Source organism: Rattus norvegicus, chromosome 20 (assembly GCF_021556685.1).
Source record: "Rattus norvegicus strain SHRSP/BbbUtx chromosome 20, alternate assembly SHRSP_T2T, whole genome shotgun sequence".
Lineage (NCBI taxonomy): Eukaryota > Metazoa > Chordata > Mammalia > Rodentia > Muridae > Rattus > Rattus norvegicus.
In genome coordinates this window covers 56,909,860-56,933,309 of record NC_141553.1, presented here as the reverse complement: position 1 = coordinate 56,933,309, position 23,450 = coordinate 56,909,860, and the positions used below count along the sequence as shown (strand labels likewise).

The 23,450-nt window shown below is 37.2% G+C and overlaps 1 protein-coding gene across 10 annotated transcripts in view; it reads right to left on the bottom strand.

Annotated features, from left to right (window-relative positions):
* The window catches only part of Ascc3 (activating signal cointegrator 1 complex subunit 3), a 280,053-nt gene that overhangs the window by 179,247 nt on the left and 77,356 nt on the right, over positions 1 to 23,450 (bottom strand). For all 10 annotated transcript variants that reach the window (XR_015644791.1, XM_087597565.1, XM_087597567.1 and 7 more), the window contains 5 exon segments: positions 22,823 to 23,023; positions 22,214 to 22,354; positions 21,320 to 21,484; positions 9,929 to 10,105; positions 4,207 to 4,278 (listed from right to left, as the gene is read on the bottom strand). Coding sequence is in view for 9 of the 10 variants with exons in the window: in XM_087597565.1 (XP_087453691.1) it covers positions 4,207 to 4,278; positions 9,929 to 10,105; positions 21,320 to 21,484; positions 22,214 to 22,354; positions 22,823 to 23,023 (756 nt within the window). In the remaining variant the exon portion in view is untranslated.

Sequence of the window (23,450 nt, the reverse complement as noted above, 5' to 3'; positions counted from 1 at the left end):
GAAAGAGGACCAAGAGTTCATATCCCTAGAACCCGTATAAATACTGAGTTACGTATGGTGGCCCACCTGTAATTCTAGTCTCAGAAGGAGGAGATAGGAATCCACCAAACAAGGTGACAACAGACTCACCTCAGAGTTTTGATTGAGACCCTGTCTCAAAGAGTAAGGTAAAAGAGAGGACGAGGGAAATTTTTCATTACATCAGCCTTAGAATTCCTCACACATGTGCACACTTGCATGTGCACCTGCTGACCATACTCATGTGAACACACATGCACACATGTATATACACTCTCACAAAGATATGAAAATAAAACACATGAGTGGTAAATATATATGATTATCACTATATTAAGATGGTAAAATAGTAGCAAACTATGCCAATATTATGAAATAAAAATATACAAAATATGTACATATGAAAAATAAATTTCAAAGAACTCTTAATAAACATGTCATTGCTAATCATTCAAAAACAGGTACTGTGAGTATTCACCCTAAACCTGCTCCTAGAGGCCAGCTGCCTACAGGGTCATAGCTAGCCCATTCTAACTCTGATATGATTTCAGATATCAGCTTGTTTTCAAACAGCAACAGCACTTTATGCAATCACCATGGAACAATTTCAACTACACACCAATGTAGACAGCAACTTGGCTTTCACACATTCAAGAAGAAATGGCAGTGATCGATGTCATGGCATGAACCCCAAAGGGGAGAGGTCATCCTTGTCTCCACTGTCTCCCTTTACAGTGTACAGCCTCACTCCTAGGTTCCTTGTGCTTGAGAATCAACAGCACCTGGTAACCCAATGGCTGCCTTGGGGTGACCTAGCCAAGTCTTTTCCTCCTAACTAGGCACTATTACCAGAATAAAGGCCTGTCCTCAGGAACTTCTGCTTTCAGAAGTAAAGTAGTAAGTGAATTTACACTGAAAAAAAGTAATTGGTAGTGAGATTTCATCTGTACTGTCTACACATTTCTAATCACTATCTATCCACCTCTTTAAAACGGATTAAAATAGAATATCCAAATATTGTATACTTTGAATCCCACAAAATGATCTGTTCTGAGAAGCACTTCTCTGTTTCATAATAATGTAGAAAATACAATCAGCTTCATTGCAAAATGATGTGCGATTCCTTATCCAAGAGCTCTGTATCACAGATTTAACAAACTGCTTATAAGAGATATTTTTAATAACTGTAACCCTCCCAAACCTTCTAGCTGCAGTGAATATATAAAGTCTTTCTACCATAGCTTTATTCTGTAGACGATAAAGGACAATTATTTACAGATTATCATATAATAGATATTGTAAGAAAACTAGAGAAAAGTGTGTGGGAAGATATCCACAGATTATATGCAAATAACAATGCCATTTTAGATTAAAGCCTTGAAAACCTTGGAATTCTAGTATCTGTTCGGGCGGGTGTCTAGAATCAAACCTGCAAAGATGTCAAGGAGAGACTACCAATTATCTGGCCAGTAAATGCTAAATATAGATAGATAGATAGATAGATAGATAGATAGATAGATAGATAGATAGATAGACATTTAGACAGACAGATATATATATATATAGTGATAAAAGACTATGAACAACAGCAACGTGGGGTGGGAAGGGTTTATCTGGCTTATACTTCCAAGTTACAGTCTATCAGTGAGGAAAGTCAGTGAAGGAACTAAGGCTGAAACCATAGTGGAAGACTGCCCTTTGCTGGCTTGCTCCTTAGCTCATGTATGCTGTATATTTCACAGTGATATGCTTGTATTTCTGCTTCTAGTATTTAAAGAAATATTTGAACCTTTCATTTATAATGAAGTCTACCATATACTGATGAAAGAAGTCTTGTGTTGCAATAACAGCCAAACACAACTAAAAGCTCTATGTAAAACTTTACTAATCCACAGCTCTAAATAGATGCAGACTCAGGAGTCAACACATCAAATGACAAGAGAACCCAATGTATCACTGTTTTGTCCAGGACCTCATTTTCATCTGTCAGCTATGAGTAACATACACATCTCATTAGATACCAAGAGAATTTAATAAATGTAAGATAAGGTTTTATCATTTTCAGGTTTTAATAAAAAGATACAAAAGGTATTAATCAAGGGCTTCTTGATTTTAAGCAGTATTGATAAAAGTAAATTTAATAGTTAAAAATAGAGAACTGAGTTATTTGTCTCCCACTCAGGTAACCCTGGGTTAGATCCCTAGGAAGTAAGGCAATGCCTGTGATTCAGCACTTGAGAGGTAATGACGAGAAGGATCAGAAAGAAATACAAGGGCATCCTTAGCTACATGAGACCTTGTCTCAAAAAAGATAAAAAGCGAAATAAGGAAATGAATAAGGAAATGTGGATCCCCAAATAAAATGAATGAACTAAGGTTAAACAATCAAACAAAATTCTCAATACTTCATTCTATTAAGTTCAGTAGAAAAACACATTTTGATACTCCTTCTTTAAGAAAGACAACTTGCTCCAAGGGTGTTCCCTGGCTGCAATAAGTCTCAGGTCTAGGTTAGTTCTGACTCATCTCATATACATAGTCATCTCATTCTGACTCAGGCTCTGGGAAAAAGCTTCTTCTGTACACAAAACTATGCTTTTCTTTTTGAAACAGACCAAGATAACTGCAGAAAACCATGACCAATCAATCAAAACAGCAGAGCTGTGGGTCCAATGTCAATGGATACATTTCCACATCTACAAAACCTTCCAGCACTAATGGCTCAGGAAACGTTGCAGAAGGCAGGGAAGAAAGACTGTAAGAGTCAGAGGAACCAGGGATTTTGCTATGAGGTTGTGTCTCCTGGTAACCTAAGATGCTATACCCACAAAACCATATCATCATGATCGCCTACACATGAGCTGAGTGTAACTCCAATGGTCACATTGTAGTAGACAGGGAAAAGCTGATGAGGCCTCAACACTGCAGATCACTACTGGCAACTAAGGAAGGCTGAGAGTGAGAGAAGGAGTCTGCCCCAGGGAAGAGCACACCAACCGACTGAAAACATACAGAAACATCACACAGACTTACGAGAACTTTGTCTGTGCACACACATAAACATATGTAATAATAAATAATGAAAAGAGGCTATGGCTCTGAAGATGGGCAGGAAGGGATTTATGAGAAGGGTTGGAGGGAAGAAAGAAAAGACAGACATGTTGTAATTACATTATCGTCTCAAAAAACAAAGTTCTCTACAAGTTTTAAAATCATGAAAAGCTAAGAGTAGAGCTACTAAAATATTTTGAGAAATTAATAAAGTCTTTCTTCATTGTACATTTTTACCAATGGTTTTGAGTTGTCTAATGAAAATACTGAATAGATACGGTGACCCTCTTAAACATAAAAACCACAAAGACTCCGATAAAAACAGCTTACAAGTCACAAAAGTATGACCTAAATAAATAAATTTTACTCTTCTAGAAAAATTACACAGCTGTGTATGAGTGGACAAACCTGATATCCAAACTCACAAGAAACTGAGTTTGAGGCCAGCCAGGACTACATAGAGAAACATGTCTCTAAAAATAATCAATCAAATCAAATCAATCAATCTTTACCAAAGACCAGCCCAAGAACAACCAAAATAGAAAACAGTTAACTTTTTTAAGTTGTTTTATCATTCCACCTTTTCCTTAAAGACGTTTGGTTCTATGGGGATGTTAATAAAAACAAACTACTTAAATCTTTTCTCCCCACTGCACCTGGCCAGGGATGGAATTAAGTGTCTCAAATGCACTGGTCTACCATCGAGTGCATCCCAGACCTGAACTGCTCAACTTCCAAACACAATTAAACAATACAAAATTGATTAAATACATTTGAAATATACTTAAGGAAAACAGTAAAAGGAACATCATGAAACACTTTAATAATATTTAAAAATATGAACAGAATAGAGTTTTCAGGTTGTTCTGTTTAAAAGATTCAAGGAAACAAAAATGTAAAGGACAACCTTGTTTTAAAATACTTAATAAAAAAATGGCAAACAAAATACTGTGACTTACCAATAACAGGCTATCGATATCACTTAAGAATATTTATATGATTCATTAATTAAATGATTCATATAGCTACCCATTAAACTACAACAGTTATGGAATAAAGTCGGAATTCAGGAACAGTAAAGTTTGAAAAAGTCTGCAGTTTTTCATTAAGCATTTCCTAGAAAGGAGCTCGGTGTACCTGGTGTCCAGCCTTTACTTGCTTCAGAACGCTTTCGTAGCACACTTCATCCATGTTATTTAACTGCTGCATCTTAAAGATTTTAAAACATGATATTATAAAGTTAGACGACAAAACAACAAATGAAACTTTGTCAACTACAGAACAAAACCTTTCAGACTAACTAGAGCAGAGAAGCAACAAAAGAAAGTGTCTAACACAGAACGAAAAAAATGAAAACAAAGTACTTCAAGCACAGTTTCCAAGTACCAAGAGCACAAGGCTAGTTTTTAAAAGTTAGTGTCTAGTTTTAAAAGCTAGAGAAGTGTTAATCTTGGAAGACATTTAAAGGACTCTACTTTCCCAAAGAACCTCATTCCCCAGCCTATCCTTTTTTCCTGTCTCATTTCACGAACCACAGTGCTCCCATATTTCTGAAAATCTAGAGAACACAGGTTGACTAACAAAGAATAATCTAAAAAAGAAATTAATTTGCTGCATAAGTTAATTCAATAACACTTTTAACTCGGAAAACTTGTAATTAATAATGAGATAATCTACCGCTAAGTAGGACAGGATCTGAAAAGCAATTACAGTGTCTTCCATCCCCATGATAAATACCAACATTCTCACAGTTCTCTGGGTCAGGTCCATTTTATACTGTAAACACCATCTTACGATTTCTAATAATTTTAGGTAACATAGCTTCCATTTTGACTGAAATTTCTAGTAACTGACTATAAACCACCTTAACAACCCCTGATGAAATTTTCATAGTTACCAACAATGTATTTCAAATTAATATAAACTAGTAAGATCTAATAATATAAAAATTGGTAATTATAAGAAACATAATTTATTATCCACAATACAGTATGTAAATTCCTTTAATTGCCAAATATCAAACCTCTAAAAACATTCCATCACTTCTCCATTCAACATTGTAAAATACAATACTACCATAGTGATATGGAAAACACTTTAAATTTAATTGCCTTTAAGTGATCTACATAATGTAGTTAAAAAAAATTAAGATTTAAGATGGCTTACATGCATTTGAAATATTTTAAAACATCTGTAAAAACCATCTTCTATAATTTAAGCTACAAATCTGGAAAATCTAAAAATAATTTATATTCATATTGATGACACACTGAAATGAACTAAATAACAAGCTATATAGCAAGGAATGCTAGAAAAACACAAAGTAAATATTAATTGGACCCCAAATGTATGTCACAATCATTACCATGACATAAACTATACTTTTTTTTCTCTAACTCTAAAAGGGAATGCTGGAGTTTTTGATCTTAGCCATTCTAACTGGTGTGAGGTGGAATCTCAGTGTTGCTTTGATTTACATTTCCCTTATGAATAAAGATGTTGAACATTTCCTTAGGTGCTTCGCAGAGATTCGACATTACTCAGCTGAGACTTCTTTGTATAGCAGTGAACCCCATTTTTAATAGGGTTATTTGTCTCCCTGCGGTCTACCTTCATGAGTTCTTTTTATATTTTGGATATAAGCCCTTTATCAGTTTCAGCATTGGTAAAGATATTTTCCCAATGTATTGGCTACTGTTTTGTCCTAACAACAGCGTGCTTTGCCTTACAGAAGCTGTGTAGTTTTATGAGATTCCATTTTTCGATTCTTGATCTTAGACCATAAGCCACTGCTGTTTTGTTCAGAAAATTTTCTCCAGTGCCCATGTGTTTTCGAGATGCTTCCCCACTTTTTCTTCTATTAGTTTGAGTGTATCTGGTCTGATGTGGAGGTCCTTGATCCACTTGGACTTAAGCTTTGTACAGGGTGATAAGCATGGATCGATCTGCATTCTTCTACATGCTGACCTCCAGTTGAACCAGCACCATTTGCTGAAAAGGCTATCTTTTTTCCATTGGATGGTTTTGGCTCCTTTGTAGTAGGATCTGATGATTTTTTGAATTTCCTCTGATTCTCCCTTTTCATTTTTGATTTTGTTAATTTGGACACACTCTCTGTGTCCTCTGGTTAGTCTGGCTAAGGATTTATCTATCTTGTTGATTTTCTCAAAGAACCAGCTTTTGGTTCTGTTGATTCTTTGTATAGTCCTTTTTGTTTCTATTATAATCCTTTTTGTTTCTATTTGGTTGATTTCAGCTCTGAGTTTGATTATTTCCTGCCTTCTACTCCTCCTGGGTGTATTTGCTTCTTTTTGTTCTAGAGCTTTTAGGTGTGCTGTCAAGCTGCTGATATATGCTCTCTCCTGTTTCTTTCTGCAGGCACTCAGCGCTATGAGTTTTCTTCTTCCACAGCTTTCATTGTGTCCCATAAGTTTGGGTATGTTATACCTTTATTTTCATTAAATTCCTAGAAGTCTTTAATTTCTTTATTTCTTCCTTGACCAGGTTATCATTGAGTAGAGCATTGTTCAACTTCCATGTATATGTGGGCATTGTTCCCTTATTGTTATTGAATACCAGCTTTAGCCTGTGGTGGTCTGATAGGACGCATGGGATTATTTCTATCTTTCTGTATCTGTTGAGGCTCGTTTTATAACCAATTATATGGTCAATTTTGGAGAAAGTACCATGAGGTGGTGAGAAGAATGTATATGCTTTTGCTTTAGGATAGAATGTTCTATAAATATCTGTCAAATCCATTTGGTTCATGACTTCTCTTAGTCTGTTTATGTCTCTGTTTAATTTCTGTTTCCAGGATCTGTCCATTGATGAGAGTTGGGTGGTGAAATCTCCTACTATTATTGTGTGAGGTGCAATGTGTGCTTTGAGCTTTAATAAGGTTTCTTTTATGTATGTAGATCCCCTTGTATTTGGAGCACAGATATTTAGGATTGAGAGTTCATCTTGGTGGATTTTTCCTTTGATGAATATGAAGTGTCCTTCCTTATCTTTTTTGATGACTTTTGGTTGAAAATCGATTTTATTTGATATTAGAATGGCTACTCCAGCTTGCTTCTTCCGACCATTTGCTTGGAAAGTTGTTTTCCAGCCTTTCACTCTGAGGTAGTGTCTGTCTTTGTCTCTGAGGTATGTTTCCTGTAGGCAGCAAAATGCTGGGTCCTCATTACGTATCCTGTTTGTAAATCTGTATCCTTTTATTGGGGAATTGAGTCCATTTATGTTGAGAGATATTAAGGAATAGTGATTGTTGCTTCCTGTTATCGTCGTATTTGGAGGTAAGATTATGTTTGCGTGCTTGTCTTCTCTTTTTTTGTTGCAAAATGATTAGTTCCTTGGTTTTTCTAGGGTGTAGCTTGCCTCCTAGTATTGGGCTTTACCATTTATTATCCTTTGCTGGGCTGGAATTGTAGAAAGATATTGTGTAAATTTCGTTTTTCATGGAATATTTTGGTTTCTCCATCTATGTCAATTGAGAGTTTTGCTGGATACAGTAACCTAGGCTGGCATTTGTGTTCTCTTATGGTCTGTATGACATCTGTCCAGGATCTTCTGGCTTTCATAGTCTCTGGTGAGGAGTCTGGTGTAATTCTGATAGGTCTTCCTTTACATGTTACTTGACCTTTTTCCCTTACTGCTTTTAATATTCTTTGTTTTGTGCATTTGGTGTTTTCGCTATTATGTGACAGGAGGATTTTCTTTTCTGGTCCAATCTATTTGGAGTTCTGTAGGCTTCTTGTATGTTTATGGGCATCTCTTTCTTTAGGTTAGGGAAGTTTTCTTCTATGATTTTGTTGAAGATATTTACTGGTCCTTTGAATTGGGAGTCTTCACTCTCTTCTATAACTGTTATCCTTAGGTTTGATCTTCTTATTGTGTCCTGGATTTCCTATATCTTTTGGGTCAGTGTTTTTTCCATTTTCCATTATCTTTGACAGTTGTGTTGATGGTTTCTATGGAATCTTCTGCTACTGAGATTCTCTCTTCTATCTCTTGTATTCTGTTGGTGATGCTTGTATCTGCAGCTCCTGGCCTCTTCTTTTGGTTTTTATATCCAGGATTGTCTCCCTTTGTGCTTTCTTTATTTTTTCTATTTCCATTTTCAATTCTTTCACCTGTTTGATTGTGTTTTCCTGTAATTCTTTGTTTGATTGTGTTTTCCTGTAATTCTTTCAGGGATTTTTGTGTTTCCTCTCTAAGGGCTTCTACTTGTTTACTTGTGCTTTCCTACACTTCTTTAAGGGAGTTCTTTATGTCTTTCTTAAAGTCCTCCATCATCACGATCAAATGTGATTTTAAATCTAGATCTTGCTTTTCTGGTGTGTTTGGATATTCAGTGTTTGCTTTGGTGGGAGAATTGGGCTCTGATGATGCCACGTAGTCTTGGTTTCTGTTGCTTGGGTTCTTGTGCTTGTCTCTCGCCATCAGGTTGTCTCTGGTGTTACCTTGTTCTGCTATTTCTGACAGTGGCTTGACCGTCCTATATGCCTGTTTGTCAGGAGTGCTGTAGACCTGTTTTCCTGTTTTCTTTCAGCCAGTTATGGGAACAGTTTTCTGCTTTCAGGCATGTAATCGTTTCTGTCCCTGTGGGCGGGAACCAGAAGGGCCTGCCCCTACTTCTCCTGGGTCCCTGTGGACAGGGGGCCTAGATGGTGCTAGGCGTTTTCCTCTAGAGTCAGAAATGTGGGCAGAGAGTAGTCTCCTCTGGATTCCTAGGCGTACCTGTCCCTGTGAAGGTCTAGCTCTCCCTCCCACGGGATTTGGGTGCAGGGAGCTGTTTGACCGGGTCCGTTCAGATCTGAGAGCAGTCTGGACTGCAGGGCTCCTGCAGCTTGACTGCCCCTATCTTCCTGTAGTACCTTACTTTTATACCATGCAGCCTTTGCAGATTATCTTTTGCAATAGCGATAACTGAGTTCTCACTCCAGAAAGATGGCTTAGTGTTTGAGATCATGGACATTTTTGTCGAGGACTTGGTTCTCAGCACCCATGTCAGCTCCAGTCTGATCCAAAATTCTTAGCCTCCTCAGGCACCAGCATTCATATGCATAAATTAAATATTCATTTACTGAGTATTCATCCAACATTTTAAGAGTATGAGGCGAAAATAGCTGTTTTGCTAATAAACTTGTTACATTAAATCTAATCTAATTAATGAAAAGCCAAGTTTAGATTAATGCTAACAATTTTAATTGGTTCTTTTTTAGAAAAGATGTCAAAAGAATTTTGAATGTCATCCTAAAGCTATTTCATCTAAGGAAGAATATGAGTTGAACAGAATAAATTTTAAGTGAGCTTTACTTACATTATCAGAAAACTGTACTAAGAACACCAACACTACAAATGGCACAATGGTGGTACTATTAATGGAATGCCTACATTTAAAGCATTACATAGAACATTAAAAATATTATTTATATACAGTTAATACGATAATTAAAATATACTTTCTGAAGCAAAATTCTCCCTCATTGGCTGCTAGCATGAAATTACTTTTCAATTTCAATTATTCTTTTATTTTAAATTAACATTGTAATAAAATATATATTACTGATTTAATTACAGATTTTATTATTTCACAATGCCCTTCAATTAAACTAAAATAACTCTGAGAAGTTAACAGCTAAAATTACAAAATACAAGTTGAAAGATTGCTGCCTACCCTAAGAAATCATTCTGCAGGAAGACTAGGAGCCATAAGAAGTGTGCCTGACTTCATTTGAAGCCATACTTGTATGTTGTGGAAGTGATGCTGGGTAGCATTTAATCCCAATTATGTATTCGACAATACGCCAATAAAAATATTTCTTTTAGAAGTACAACTGTCATAATGAACTCTTACCTTATTTGCACTTTTAATCCCTAAAAATGTCTGTCCCAGAGGTACAGGTCGAAAACGGCCATCAAAGTAGAAAAGACCAATGTAGGGGTTAACATGTAAAAATGTAGCAACATCCAGGTAGTTGGGCAAGGTTGCAGATAAGCCAAGGATTCTTATCATACTCTGTGTGGATTCAACCTGTAAGGGTGATTTCAAAAGGAATTTATTTACTTAAATAAAACTTAACCAAAACAAAAACCTCAGATTAACCTATCATGTATCCTATCAATAAGAGCTACTAAAAATTATAGCACAGGAAATGGATATGAAGTCACAGAGGTGTTATCATCTAAACGTGAAGGCACAATAGATATAGGCCCAGGGTATGTGGCTCAGTAATAGATCACTTGCTTAGCATGTGTAAGACCATGTAACATTCCCCACTCCCCACACACCGTACTCCTTATTTACTATCATTAGAACTTATGGAATTGACATTAAATAGCTGTAACAGCTTTATAACAATGAAATTAATTCAATAAATTTCAAAAACTCGGGCTGGAAACTTAGATACCTGGTAAAGAGCTGGCCTGCTATACACCGGGCCTTGAGTTTGGTCCTCACAATTGTCTAAAAATAAAAACTCCCCCAATCCAACAAACAAATGTCAGATTCTGATTATAATATGTGTAAAGCAATAAAATTAAGGGACTGTCTGACTGTTCCGTATACTTGATGATGAACACACATCACCATGTTGTTAAAGCATTGGTATCAAAGTCAAGGCTGTTAAGAAGGCTCGGTTTTGGAGATAACAATGAAATAAGCAAAGCAGGGCTCCTGCAGCTTGACTGCCCCTATCTTCCTGTAGTACCTTACTTTTATACCATGCAGCCTTTGCAGATTATCTTTTGCATTAGCAATAACTGAGTGAGAGAGTCAGAGAGATGGCTTAGTGTTTGAGATCATGGACATTTTTGTTGAGGACTTGGTTCTCAGCACCCACATCAGCTCCAGTCTGATCCAAAATTCCTAGCCTCCTCAAGTTATGGAAACCTTCACAACTCCAGAACCATCCAGCCACCTACACTGGTGACTGCACAATCCACAAGAACCAGGTCATGCAGTACTGAGTACAGTGCAGACCCACACGCACAAAGACTACTTGAAACATAATTTTGAGTACTAAAAACAGATGGCATTAGGTCAAAACATAAATACAAAGAAAGAAATACCATTCATGGATTTAGACTCATTAAAAGCCATCTTATATAAAACAGCAAAAACCCATTTCAAATTTCACCCTAATTAAAGAATTCCCAACAATGTGAACCAGTTACAAAGAGTCACGGTGAACAGTACAAAACCCACGTCTTGAAGATTTTTTCTCATCTTTACCCCAGAAACTAGGAGTTAACTCTCTAGGGTGGAGGGTGGGAACAGTGCTGATAATAGAACCCAAGGCCTTTTATAGTACACTTTATAATCACTATTTTATAAAGTTTATGTTTAGACAGTCTGTCTCCTTGTTGAAAAAGTTAAGAAGCAGTGTTAGTTGATTGTTGTTAAGTGCAATAATTTATAATCTCATGTATTTATCTTACTGTCTGATCATGCCAAGTGTGTTGTGAATACAGTCCCTAAGGCAGCATTTGACTTCTATCAGAAACAGAAGTTACACTGAACTGGAATAGCTTCCAGCAGCACTCACATTACTGAGTCATGGCTCAGTATGATGTGAAACACTGCCATCTACTGGAAATACTTAGTAATCACGAGAAACAAACAGGAACATGCTTTTTAATACCAAGTGTTATGAGCACTACACTAGCACCTCAGAAATATATGAGAATCAAAAATACATTTATATCAAGGAGATTAAAATCTAGTGGAAAATACAGAAATTTAAAGAATGAAGGACAGCTAGTTTTGATTATCAAGCATTGATAAATGCTAAAACTGTACAAAGCAGAAACAGAGGGAACACATGTTTATTCCAGTCATCTCCTTTTAGTACGTTGAAAGAAGAATGACTATTTTAATTAAACAAAGTAGTATGTGACAGGTTAAAAGAACAGTATATTTTTAATCAATGTTTGCACAATGTGACCAAGAATGAAGTAACTGTGTAACTGTCATTTAGAAGCCTTAATTGCACACAGAGGAAAAAAAAAAAAACTTCATTCTATCTCAAGAAAGTTGTGTGACAGCTAGAATACAGGGTTACTGTGCTATAAAGAAAGGGAACCAATAAAATACTTTCAAATGGCTGGAACCCACAGTAGCTGAAAGACTGATGGACAACAAAATGAGATGACCAGCCTGTAGTAAACTTCAATAACTACCTACCTACCTGATACCTTAGGATTACAAGTAAGAAAAGTGTAGAAAACCAGTGAAAACTGGTAATATTATGAAGATGATAATGGGACAGTGGAATAAGCTGCATATTGATATGTTCTCTAAATCAAACTACATGTAGTACAACCAGGTAGATAATACAGTATACACAGTCAGGATGGACTGAAGGCAAACCTCATGCCACTTCCTGACTCGATGGGAAGCTAAAACTCAGGCTAGTTAAATTATTGTAGTGTGAACACATGGCCACACTCCTCTAACAATGTGTAGACAACTTTTGCTTGGCCTCTAAAACTCTACAATTGCAAGAAAGTCTTGTGGAATGCTTTTAGCTTGATGGACTGGACTCGAAAAGCTGCTCACCGCAAATAAATCTGGACCACCTGTGTTCACGCATCATGGCTCTGTGAAAATGGCCCCAATATCAAATACCAAGGCATAAAGCAAAAAAAAACAAAATGAGGATCAAAATCATTATATTTGCTGTAAAAGATAACCTGAAAACTCTTATTCAAACTCTCGGGGTAAAATCTGGGATACAAACAAGCGTCGAGTAAGATAAGTTGTGGAAGGAACAGAAGCAGTCACAGACCTTTTGTGTGTCTTCTGTGTCACGACCACATGCATCGTTGAAGCTACTCTGATGCGGCGTTAGACAATACCTGACTTTGTACATCACACTGAGCTTTAAGGTCTCTGAACTTTACATAGGTGTAGTGTGTGCACATTTATGTACTGACATGTTGAAAAGTGATACATTATAAATTCTCCTCCGATTCCATCTGAGCTTCCTGCAACTGCCGTCACAGACATACCTCACCCTATGCCTGCTTAAAGCCAAGTATATCCAAGGACTTTATTTTCTTTAGCACTACATTCATAGTACTTGGAAGTATTTAGTAAACATATGGTTAGAGTTCATTAAATGAAACAGTGAATGAATGTAAATATATTATACTCTTTTTCTTCCCGTAAGATTAGCTCGTTCCACAAACAGGACAGACTCCTGTTCCATAAGGAATGTAGCCTGGGTAGGTATGAACTTCAGTTCATGGCCTCACTGTTTTTAAAGCCTCCAATGTAGCGTACTGTTGGAGAAACTGAATGCAGTTTACCAAGTCATTCCTGTGCTGCAGAACATTCTGGTTGCTCTTCATCTTTGACTTTAAAAAGAAAGCCTCAATTATATGGAATCATTTTCTTTGAGTTTATGCTGTTTGTTTCCACAGACTAGTTTTCAGAAATGAGCTACAAAAGCACATGCTTCCAAATCATAATGCCCTTCATTTCCCTTCATAGTCTATCTGCAATCTAACAGAAATACAGATTAGATTCTTTTTACATGGTCTCTAAATTTCTCCACATTTTTATTTCTACTTTAAATAATTTCCTAGGGGCAGAGCATGCCCAAGACAACTCTCACAGGGCTCCACTCAGGCAGAACATGTCAAGACAATTCACACTCAAACAAGATGATCCCTGCCCAGACACTACACAGAAGAACCTAGGACCCTGGCCCCACTAAGATGAGTGTCTAAGTGGTGGGGAATGGAAGAGAATGAGAAGCACAATGATATGTGCACAATGAAAGGAGGCTGAACTAGAGACCTGAGGGTAGTGATGAACAAACAGCCTGATGTTAGTGGCTTGCTATGCCACCTGAGGCCATCGTGAGGTCCTAGCCTAGACATGTACCATGTCTAGGTCATGGGCCTGCAGCAGCAGTGGTCTGTGTTGATATCTGTGTTACTGTACTGGGTTGGCTTAATGGTGCTTGTATTCTAATGCTAATCTGAGGCCCCCAAGAATGGTTCCCCCAAAGACAAAAGAGTCCGAAAGTAAGACAATGAGTGACTCTTCTCCCAGTTAACTGTGATGGGTAAATAAAGATTCAACAGTCAATACCTGGGCATAAGAGACAATAGGCAATGTTTAGGTTTTGCAGGCTTGGGGTCAGGAAGACAAAGAAGACAGTACATGAGAGGAGAAGGGAGAACCTCCATGGGTTAGCTGATCCACAAAAAAAGTGGCCCCAAGGGCTGCCCAATTGGAGTTAGGAGCAGCCTAGATGGAACACAGAAAATATTAATAATTCAGGCTTATGCATGGGAAAGTAGATTCTAATAGCATGGAGGGTAGGCAGCAACCCAGCTACTGTGCTGCTTAAGGCATATTGAAACTATAAAGATTGTGTATGTTGTGTCTTTCATATAGGAATTCAATAACCAAAAGCCAGGATTGATAATAATTTCTACATGTTATCACTAGGCAGATGTTGCTCATTTGGGCGTCCACCTGGGGTCATGCTGATATTGGAGAGCTATATAGAATTGGCCCATGCCCTCACTAGAGGTGGCACCCTGGAATACTGACCCAACTTATTGCTTGGGTAGTGTGAGACAGCTGGTCCCAAGGTGCAAGCTAGCCAGAGTTGTCCTGCCCCACCACCAGCTACAGAGTGTAGTCACTCCTCTCCTAGGCAGCACAGTAGGGAGTTTTCGTTGAGATTCAGTCTCCTAGAACTGTGAGAAACTATACCCATAGAATGTCAACATGGCTGCCTAAATATGACCTATAAAAGATAACACTAATACGTATGTTAATAAGAAAAGGAGATGCTTATAAGCTTCAATTCTAGACAAATAAATAAATACTACTAAGGAGCGTGGTGGGTGAGAGAATAAGTCAACCCCAGGAAAGAGTACACCAACTGCTTACCCAATACAAAAAATGGTCATCTCTACAAACATACATGCATACATACATATACATATATACATATGCTTATGCAACATTGTATGTATCAGGCTGTATTTATACATTTAGAATTACACATACAACAACAATTAAAGAAAAAGCAGGCATGAATTTAAAAGCAAGTAAGGAATGGGAATCTAGGATAATGTTTGGAGGGAGGAAGGACTGATATAATTATAATATGAAAAGAGTTTCCAATTTTGTCTTAGTCTGTTGTATTGCTATGAAAAAAAAACTATGACCAAGGCAACTTTTTTTTTTTTTTATTAACTTGAGTATTTCTTATATACATTTCGAGTGTTGTTCCCTTTCCCGGTTTCCGGGCAAACATCCCCCTCCCCACCCTCCCTCCATTGCCGCCCTCCCCCCAACAGTCTATTTCACTGGGGGTTCAGTCTTAGCAGGACCCAGGGCTTCCCCTTACACTGGTGCTCTTACTAGGATATTCATTGCTACCTATGAGGTCAGAGTCCAGGGTCAGTCCATGTATAGTCTTTAGGTAGTGGCTTAGTCCCTGGAAGCTCTGGTTGCTTGGCATTGTTGTACATATGGGGTCTCGAGCCCCTTCAAGATCTTCCAGTTCTTTCTCTGATTCCTTCAACGGGGGTCCTATACTCAGTTCAGTGGTTTGCTGCTGGCATTCACCTCTGTATTTGCTGTATTCTGGCTGTGTCTCTCAGGAGCGATCTACATCCGGCTCCTGTCAGTCTGCACTTCTTTGCTTCATCCATCTTGTCTAATTGGGTGGCTGTATATGTATGGGCCACATGTGGGGCAGGCTCTGAACGCGTGTTCCTTCAGTCTCTGTTTTAATCTTTGCCTCTCTCTTCCCTGCCAAGGGTATACTTGTTCCCCATTTAAAGAAGGAGTGAAGCATTCACGTTTTGATCATCCGTCTTGAGTTTCATTTGTTCTAGGCATTTAGGGTAATTCAAGCATTTGGGCTAATAGCCACTTATCAATGAGTGCATACCATGTATGTCTTTCTGTGATTGGGTTAGCTCACTCAGGATGATATTTTCCAGTTCCAGCCATTTGCCTATGAATTTCATAAAGTCATTGTTTTTGAGAGCTGAGTAATATTCCATTGTGTAGATGTACCACATTTTCTGTATTCATTCCTCTGTTGAAGGGCATCGGGGTTCTTTCCAGCTTCTGGCTATTATAAATAAGGCTGCGTTGAACATAGTGGAGCACGTGTCTTTTTTATATGTTAGGGCATCTTTTGGGTATATGCCCAAGAGAGGTATAGCTGGATCCTCAGGCAGTTCAATGTCCAGTTTTCTGAGGAACCTCCAGACTGATTTCCAGAATGGTTGTACCAGTCTGCAACCCCACCAACAATGGAGGAATGTTCTTCTTTCTCCGCATCCTCGCCAGCATTTGCTGTCCCCAGACTTTTTGATCTTAGCCATTTTCACTGGTGTGAGGTGAAATCTCAGGGTTGTTTTGATTTGCATTTCCCTTATGACTAAAGATGTTGAACATTTCTTTAGGTGTTTCTCAGCCATTCGGCATTCCTCAGCTGTGAATTGTTTGTTTAGCTCTGAACCCCATTTTTTAATAGGGTTATTTGTCTCCCTGCGGTCTAACTTCTTGAGTTCTTTGTATATTTTGGATATAAGGCCTCTATCTGTTGTAGGATTGGTAAAGATCTTTTCCCAATCTGTTGGTTGCCGTTTTGTCCTAACCACAGTGTCCTTTGCCTTACAGAAGCTTTGCAGTTTTATGAGATCCCATTTGTCGATTCTTGATCTTAGAGCATAAGCCATTGCTGTTTTGTTCAGGAAATTTTTTTCCAGTGCCCATGTGTTCCAGATGCTTCCCTAGTTTTTCTTCTATTAGTTTGAGTGTATCTGGTTGGATGTGGAGGTCCTTGATCCACTTGGACTTAATCCTTGAACAGGGTGATAAGCATGGACCAATCTGCATTCTTCTACATGTTGACCTCCAGTTGAACCAGCACCATTTGCTGAAAATGCTATCTTTTTTCCATTGGATGGTTTTGGCTCCTTTGTGAAAAATCAAGTGACCATAGGTGTGTGGGTTCATTTCTGGGTCTTCAATTCTATTCCATTGGTCTATCTGTCTGTCTCTGTACCAATACCATGCAGTTTTTATCACTATTGCTCTGTAATACTGCTTGAGTTCAGGGATAGTGATTCCCCCTGAAGTCCTTTTATTGTTGAGGATAGCTTTAGCTATCCTGGGTTTTTTGTTATTCCAGATGAATTTGCAAATTGTTCTGTCTAACTCTTTGAAGAATTGGATTGGTATTTTGATGGGGATTGCATTGAATCTGTAGATCGCTTTTGGTAAAATGGCCATTTTTACTATATTAATCCTGCCAATCCATGAGCTTGGGAGATCTTTCCATCTTCTGAGGTCTTCTTCAATTTCTTTCTTCAGTGTCTTGAAGTTCTTATTGTACAGATCTTTTACTTGCTTGGTTAAAGTCACACCGAGGTAGTTTATATTATTTGGGTCTATTATGAAGGGTGTCATTTCCCTAATTTCTTTCTCGGCTTGTTTCTCTTTTGTGTAGAGGAAGGCTACTGATTTATTTGGGTTAATTTTATACCCAGCCACTTTGCTGAAGGTGTTTATCAGCTTCAGTAGTTCTCTGGTGGAACTTTTGGGATCACTTAAATATACTATCATATCATCTGCAAATAGTGATATTTTGTCTTCTTCTTTACCGATCTGTATCCCCTTGACCTCTTTTTGTTGTCTGATTGCTCTGGCTAGAACTTCAAGAACTATATTGAATAAGTAGGGAAAGAGTGGGCAGCCTTGTCTAGTCCCTGATTTTAGTAGGATTGCTTCAAGTTTCTCTCCATTTAGTTTAATGTTAGCAAGTGGTTTGCTGTATATGGCTTTTACTATGTTTAGGTATGGGTCTTGAATTCCTATTCTTTCCAGGACTTTTATCATGAAGGGGTGTTGAATTTTGTCAAATGCTTTCTCAGCATCTAATGAAATGATCATGTGGTTTTGTTCTTTCAGTTTATTTATATAATGGATCACATTGATGGTTTTCCGTATATTAAACCATCCCTGCATGCCTGGGATGAAGCCTACTTGATCATTGTGGATGATTGTTTTGATGTGCTCTTGGATTCGGTTTGCCAGAATTTTATTGAGTATTTTTGTGTCGATATTCATAAGGGAAATTGGTCTGAAGTTCTCTTTCTTTGTTGGGTCTTTGTGTGGTTTAGGTATAAGAGTAATTTTGGCTTCATAGAAGGAATTCGGTAGTGCTCCATCTGTTTCAATTTTGTGGAATAGTTTGGATAATATTGGTATGAGGTCTTCTATGAAGGTCTGATAGAATTCTGCACTAAACCCGTCTGGACCTGGGCTCTTTTTGGTTGGGAGACCTTTAATGACTGCTTCTATTTCCTTAGGAGTTATGGGGTTGTTTAACTGGTTTATCTGTTCCTGATTTAACTTCGGTACCTGGTATGTGTCTAGGAAATTGTCCATTTCCTGCAGATTTTCAAGTTTTGTTGAATATAGGGTTTTATAGTAAGATCTGATATTTTGAATTTCTTCTGAATCTGTTGTTATGTCTCCCTTTTCATTTCTGATTTTGTTAATTTGGACGCACTCTCTGTGTCCTCTCGTTAGTCTGGCTAAGGGTTTATCTATCTTGTTGATTTTCTCAAAGAACCAACTTTTGGTTCTGTTGATTCTTTCTATGGTCCTTTTTGTTTCTACTTGGTTGATTTCAGCTCAGAGTTTGATTATTTCCTGCCTTCTACTCCTCCTGGGTGTATTTGCTTCTTTTTCTTCTAGAGCTTTTACGTGTGCTGTCAAGCTGCTGACATATGCTCTTTCCTGTTTCTTTCTGCAGGCACTCAGCGCTATGAGTTTTCCTCTTAGCACAGCTTTCATTGTGTCCCACAAGTTTGGGTATGTTGTACCTTCATTTTCATTAAATTCTAAAAAGTCTTTAATTTCTTTCTTTATTTCTTCCTTGACCAGGTTATCATTGAGTAGAGCATTGTTCAATTTCCACGTATATGTGGGCATTCTTCCCTTATTGTTATTGAAGACCAGTTTTAGGCCGTGGTGGTCCGATAGCACGCATGGGATTATTTCTATCTTTCTGTACCTGTTGAGGCCCATTTTTTGACCAATTAATTATATCGTCAATTTTGGAGAAAGTACCATGAGGAGCTGAGAAGAAGGTATATCCTTTTGTTTTAGGATAGAATGTTCTATAAATATCTGTTCAGTCCATTTGGCTCATGACTTCTCTTAGTCTGTCTACGTCTCTGTTTAATTTCTGTTTCCATGATCTGTCCATTGATGAGAGTGGGGTGTTGAAATCTCCTACTATTATTGTGTGAGGTGCAATGTGTGTTTTGAGCTTTAGTAAGGTTTCTTTTACGTATGTAGGTGCCGACCAAGGCAACTCTTATAGAGGAAGGAAGCATTTTAATTGGTTTTGCCCTACATTTCAGAGGTTTAGTCTATTATCATCGTCGAAAGCATGGAGTTGCTGGAGAAGTTGCTGAGAGTTCTATATCCAGATGTGTAGGCAGCAGCATGAGATACACTGTGCGTGGCTTGACTTCTGAAACCTTTTTTGAAATCCCTGCCCCTGGGACACACTTCCTCCCACAAAGCCACACTTAGTGCAACACCTTCTAATACTTCTAAAGTAGTGCCACTCCCTGACAACTAAACACGCATTTATGTGATTCTACGGGGACCTTTCTAATTCAAACTATGACATTTATTTTTAAGTGCATCGAGAGATTTTAAAATACAATCAAGTCAGTAATCTTTCCAGAAATTTATGGTCCATTTATAGAAAACCTCTGTTTTAAAACTTGATTTAAAAACAACTCTAGAAATTTTGTATTTCTCTTTTATATGAACACAGTAAATGGATGTATAGTAGAGATATTGCATATGTGAACTATAAAACTGTTAATATTAAATTAGTGGAGAACTTTAAGGAAAGGAAAATACTTGACCTGGGAATAAAGAAGAGCTCAGTGGCAAATGCATGTGAAGGAAACATAAAAGCACTGTTACATGGAGACAGCTATGAACCTAGGCATGGCCAGAAATCATCAGGAACACGCACGCACACGTGCACACACGCACACACACACACACACACACACACACACACACACACACACACACACACACGTCAGGTGAGCATATCTAATCTGAAAATCTGAAATCCAAATTGCTGTAACATGCGAAACTCTTTGAGTGTCAATGTGATGACATGCATGGAAGATTCCGTATCTGACTTCATTTGAAGTCAAAATTCTGATGCACTAAAATGACAATTAAAATTACTTTCAGGCTAAATATCTCAGATGTATGTAGGTGAGAATGAATTTCACATTTAGATTTAAAATTCCCTTTTCTAAGAGACCTCAATATGCATATATAGATATGTCAAAATAATTAAAATTGAGAGAATGGGAGAATCAGTCTTCCCCAGGGATAAACATCCCAATTTTGTTATCCAAGTCTGTATTTTCAGTTCTAGGAACATACACATGTGATCAACATAACTGAATGAATTCATCAGGCTGTTTTTATACATTTATATGCCTATATGTCACAATGGTAATTAAAGAGAAGGAGGCCAAGAACTGAAAGGCACAAGAGGGGTTGGTGGGACAAGAGGAATGGGACAAATGATACAAATACAGTACTTACCTGTAAAGTTACACAAGAAAAAACAATAAATACAAAAGATGGTTTGATAAGTTTCAAGTATCAAAATTTATTAAATACTATATATTTATCAATAGTATACATTAGACATTAATATTGAAACAATTGTTTAGTAACTGGTGAACCTATAAAACATTATTTATGGTTGCATTCAAACAATCGCCATCTGTTTATAGTTGGAAAATAAAAGGTACGCAGCCAATACAAATTAGCATTTCTAAAAGTTAAGTAGAAAAAACTGTACTTATTTGAAGGAATATTTGTAAACTACAACATTTGGTAAATACAAGTTTTTAGGCTGAAGAGACTCTATGAAGGAAAAGTTAAGACATATAAAACAAAACAAGGACAATTTACAGAGTGAAGAGAATGGTTTCCAAGGAAGGCAAGGAACCAAGGAGGAAAAGGATGCACTGACACCTAGGATACTGGTGGTGCAGAGGGGCTGGGTGTCTCTCAGAGAGAGGAAAGAGGTCCAGCAGAAAGGATGCCATTTCCCTTTAGTGGAAAGCACTGTGATGGAAGTGGAGGCTTGGACTGGGAAGAGTGACTCAGAGACCATCGAAGTTTAGAATTAATTACCTGCCGTAAGGTCCTCGCAACTATGCTTTCTAGCACTGGGCCTCTGTCTTCATGCAGCAAGTGAACCTCATCGAGAATCAGGAGTTTTACAATTTGGGAAAGAGCAACATCCCCAACACTCTTTCTTGTTACTACATCCCATTTTTCTGGTGTGGTCACAAGCATCTAAAACACAAGAAATAGCAAACAAACTAAAGGGAGAAGAGTTATACAGCTTAATAATCAACTATATCAACCAAAAAAATAATTATTTCCAGTTAATGTATTACAACTATCAACATTAACATGGTTATAATTCTAAAGTATCTTTCCTACTATGTCATAATACACAATCTTTAGAAGTAGAAACTAAATGTTAAATACCTTTATTTTTTATTTTACTTAATATAGGTCTACATATAGTACATTAATACATTCTCATTACAACTTCTTCTTTTTTTTTTTTTTCTTTTTTCTTTTTTTCGGAGCTGGGGACCTAACCCAGGGCCTTGCGCCTGCTAGGCAAGCGCTCTACCACTGAGCTAAATACCCAACCCCTACAACTTCTTCTTATATGTTGTTATCTTTAACATATAGGCTAAAAGTCTAGTGTGATTACTTCGAGATCTCTGTAGTGATTCCTCTTAAAATTCAGCTTCAATCTTCCACACAGTCTCATTCCCTAATGTAAAAACAGTCCATAGGCACAAAGTCTATGCTTTGAAATGACATTCATAGTATCACAAGAATCACAAAAAGTCTATCAAAGGACAGAACAACAGTAAAAATTGATGTGATCAGAAATAAGTTTTTGTTTCGTGTTTACGCATTAATAGTTTCTTAAAATTCAGTTGTAAAATAATTTTCATAACCTTAAAAATCAATGTCATAAACTGATGTAGGTAAACAACGTACCTGAGTTCGTAGAATTTCACTTTTTGACAACTGCATATCTCCAGTCAATTCTTTCACAACAATGCCCAGTGGCTCTAGACGTTTGCTGAAGTAATTCGTCATTTCAGCTGCCAAGGCTTTCATTGGAGCAACATACACAATCTATACCAAACAAACACCTGCTTGATGAATGCGCAAAGACTACAGTACCATTTATTCCACAGTAGCCAGAGCAAGTCACATTCATTGTGAAGTATGATTCTAGCTATTTCCTGTGAAAATGTTAGCAATGATATATGGAGAGCACTTATCTTTGGTGGATTAAGCACATGGTTATCTAAATAAATAAAATATTGAATAAAAAGACAATGATATTTGTTTATACTGCCTCATCATTTAGAAAGTAGACTCTGCTTCCAAGCTAAACATAATTGCATGCTTTTCCTCAAGGGTAATGGGATTTTCAAATCAGAAATAAGGATGCCTTTATAGCAATGAAGTCAACCAATCAGCATTCTTTACACAACTTCTACTATCATAAATATCTTCATGAATTCCCAGGTTGCAGAGAACTGAAAACTTATTATAACCTCTATAACTTTCAAAAGAGTCTGATTTGGAAATTCTTACCTTAAACTCATTCTTTTTAAGAACACCTTGGTGAAAGTGTTGGCGGATTTCATGTAAGACAGTGAGCATTGCAATATTGGTCTTCCCAGCTCCAGTAGGGGCACAGATGAGCATGTTTTCATTGGTGTTGTAGGCTGTGTCAAATACTATAGACTGGATTCTATTGAGTCTCTTCATTCCTTTAAAAGCCAACTGTCCCACCTAAAATAAAAAAAAAGCATAAGTCATTGTAAAGGAAATAAAAATGACTCCTAAAATACTGATGTGTGTAAACAACTAAAAGCTGGTGTATTTGTGTGAGACATGAAATTAAGAAAGAACTAAAGGTAGGAGTATATACTAGAGTTTGGAGGGAGGAAAGGGAAGAAGAAATGGTATAATTATAATCTCAGAATTTAAAAAAAACTGGTGTCAAAACAGCTACAATTTTAAGAAATTGGTAAGAATATAGAAAAAGTCTGAAGTTAGCAGGGACACTTATGTAGGAACACATAAAATATTTGTAGCCATAATAATGAATTTTCTAAATAAAGTAACAAAACAAGAAATTAACTTAAAAAAAAAAAAACCAAAAGATTTGAAAATGCTTTTCACCAAAAAAAAAAACACTGACACACACAAAGAGATA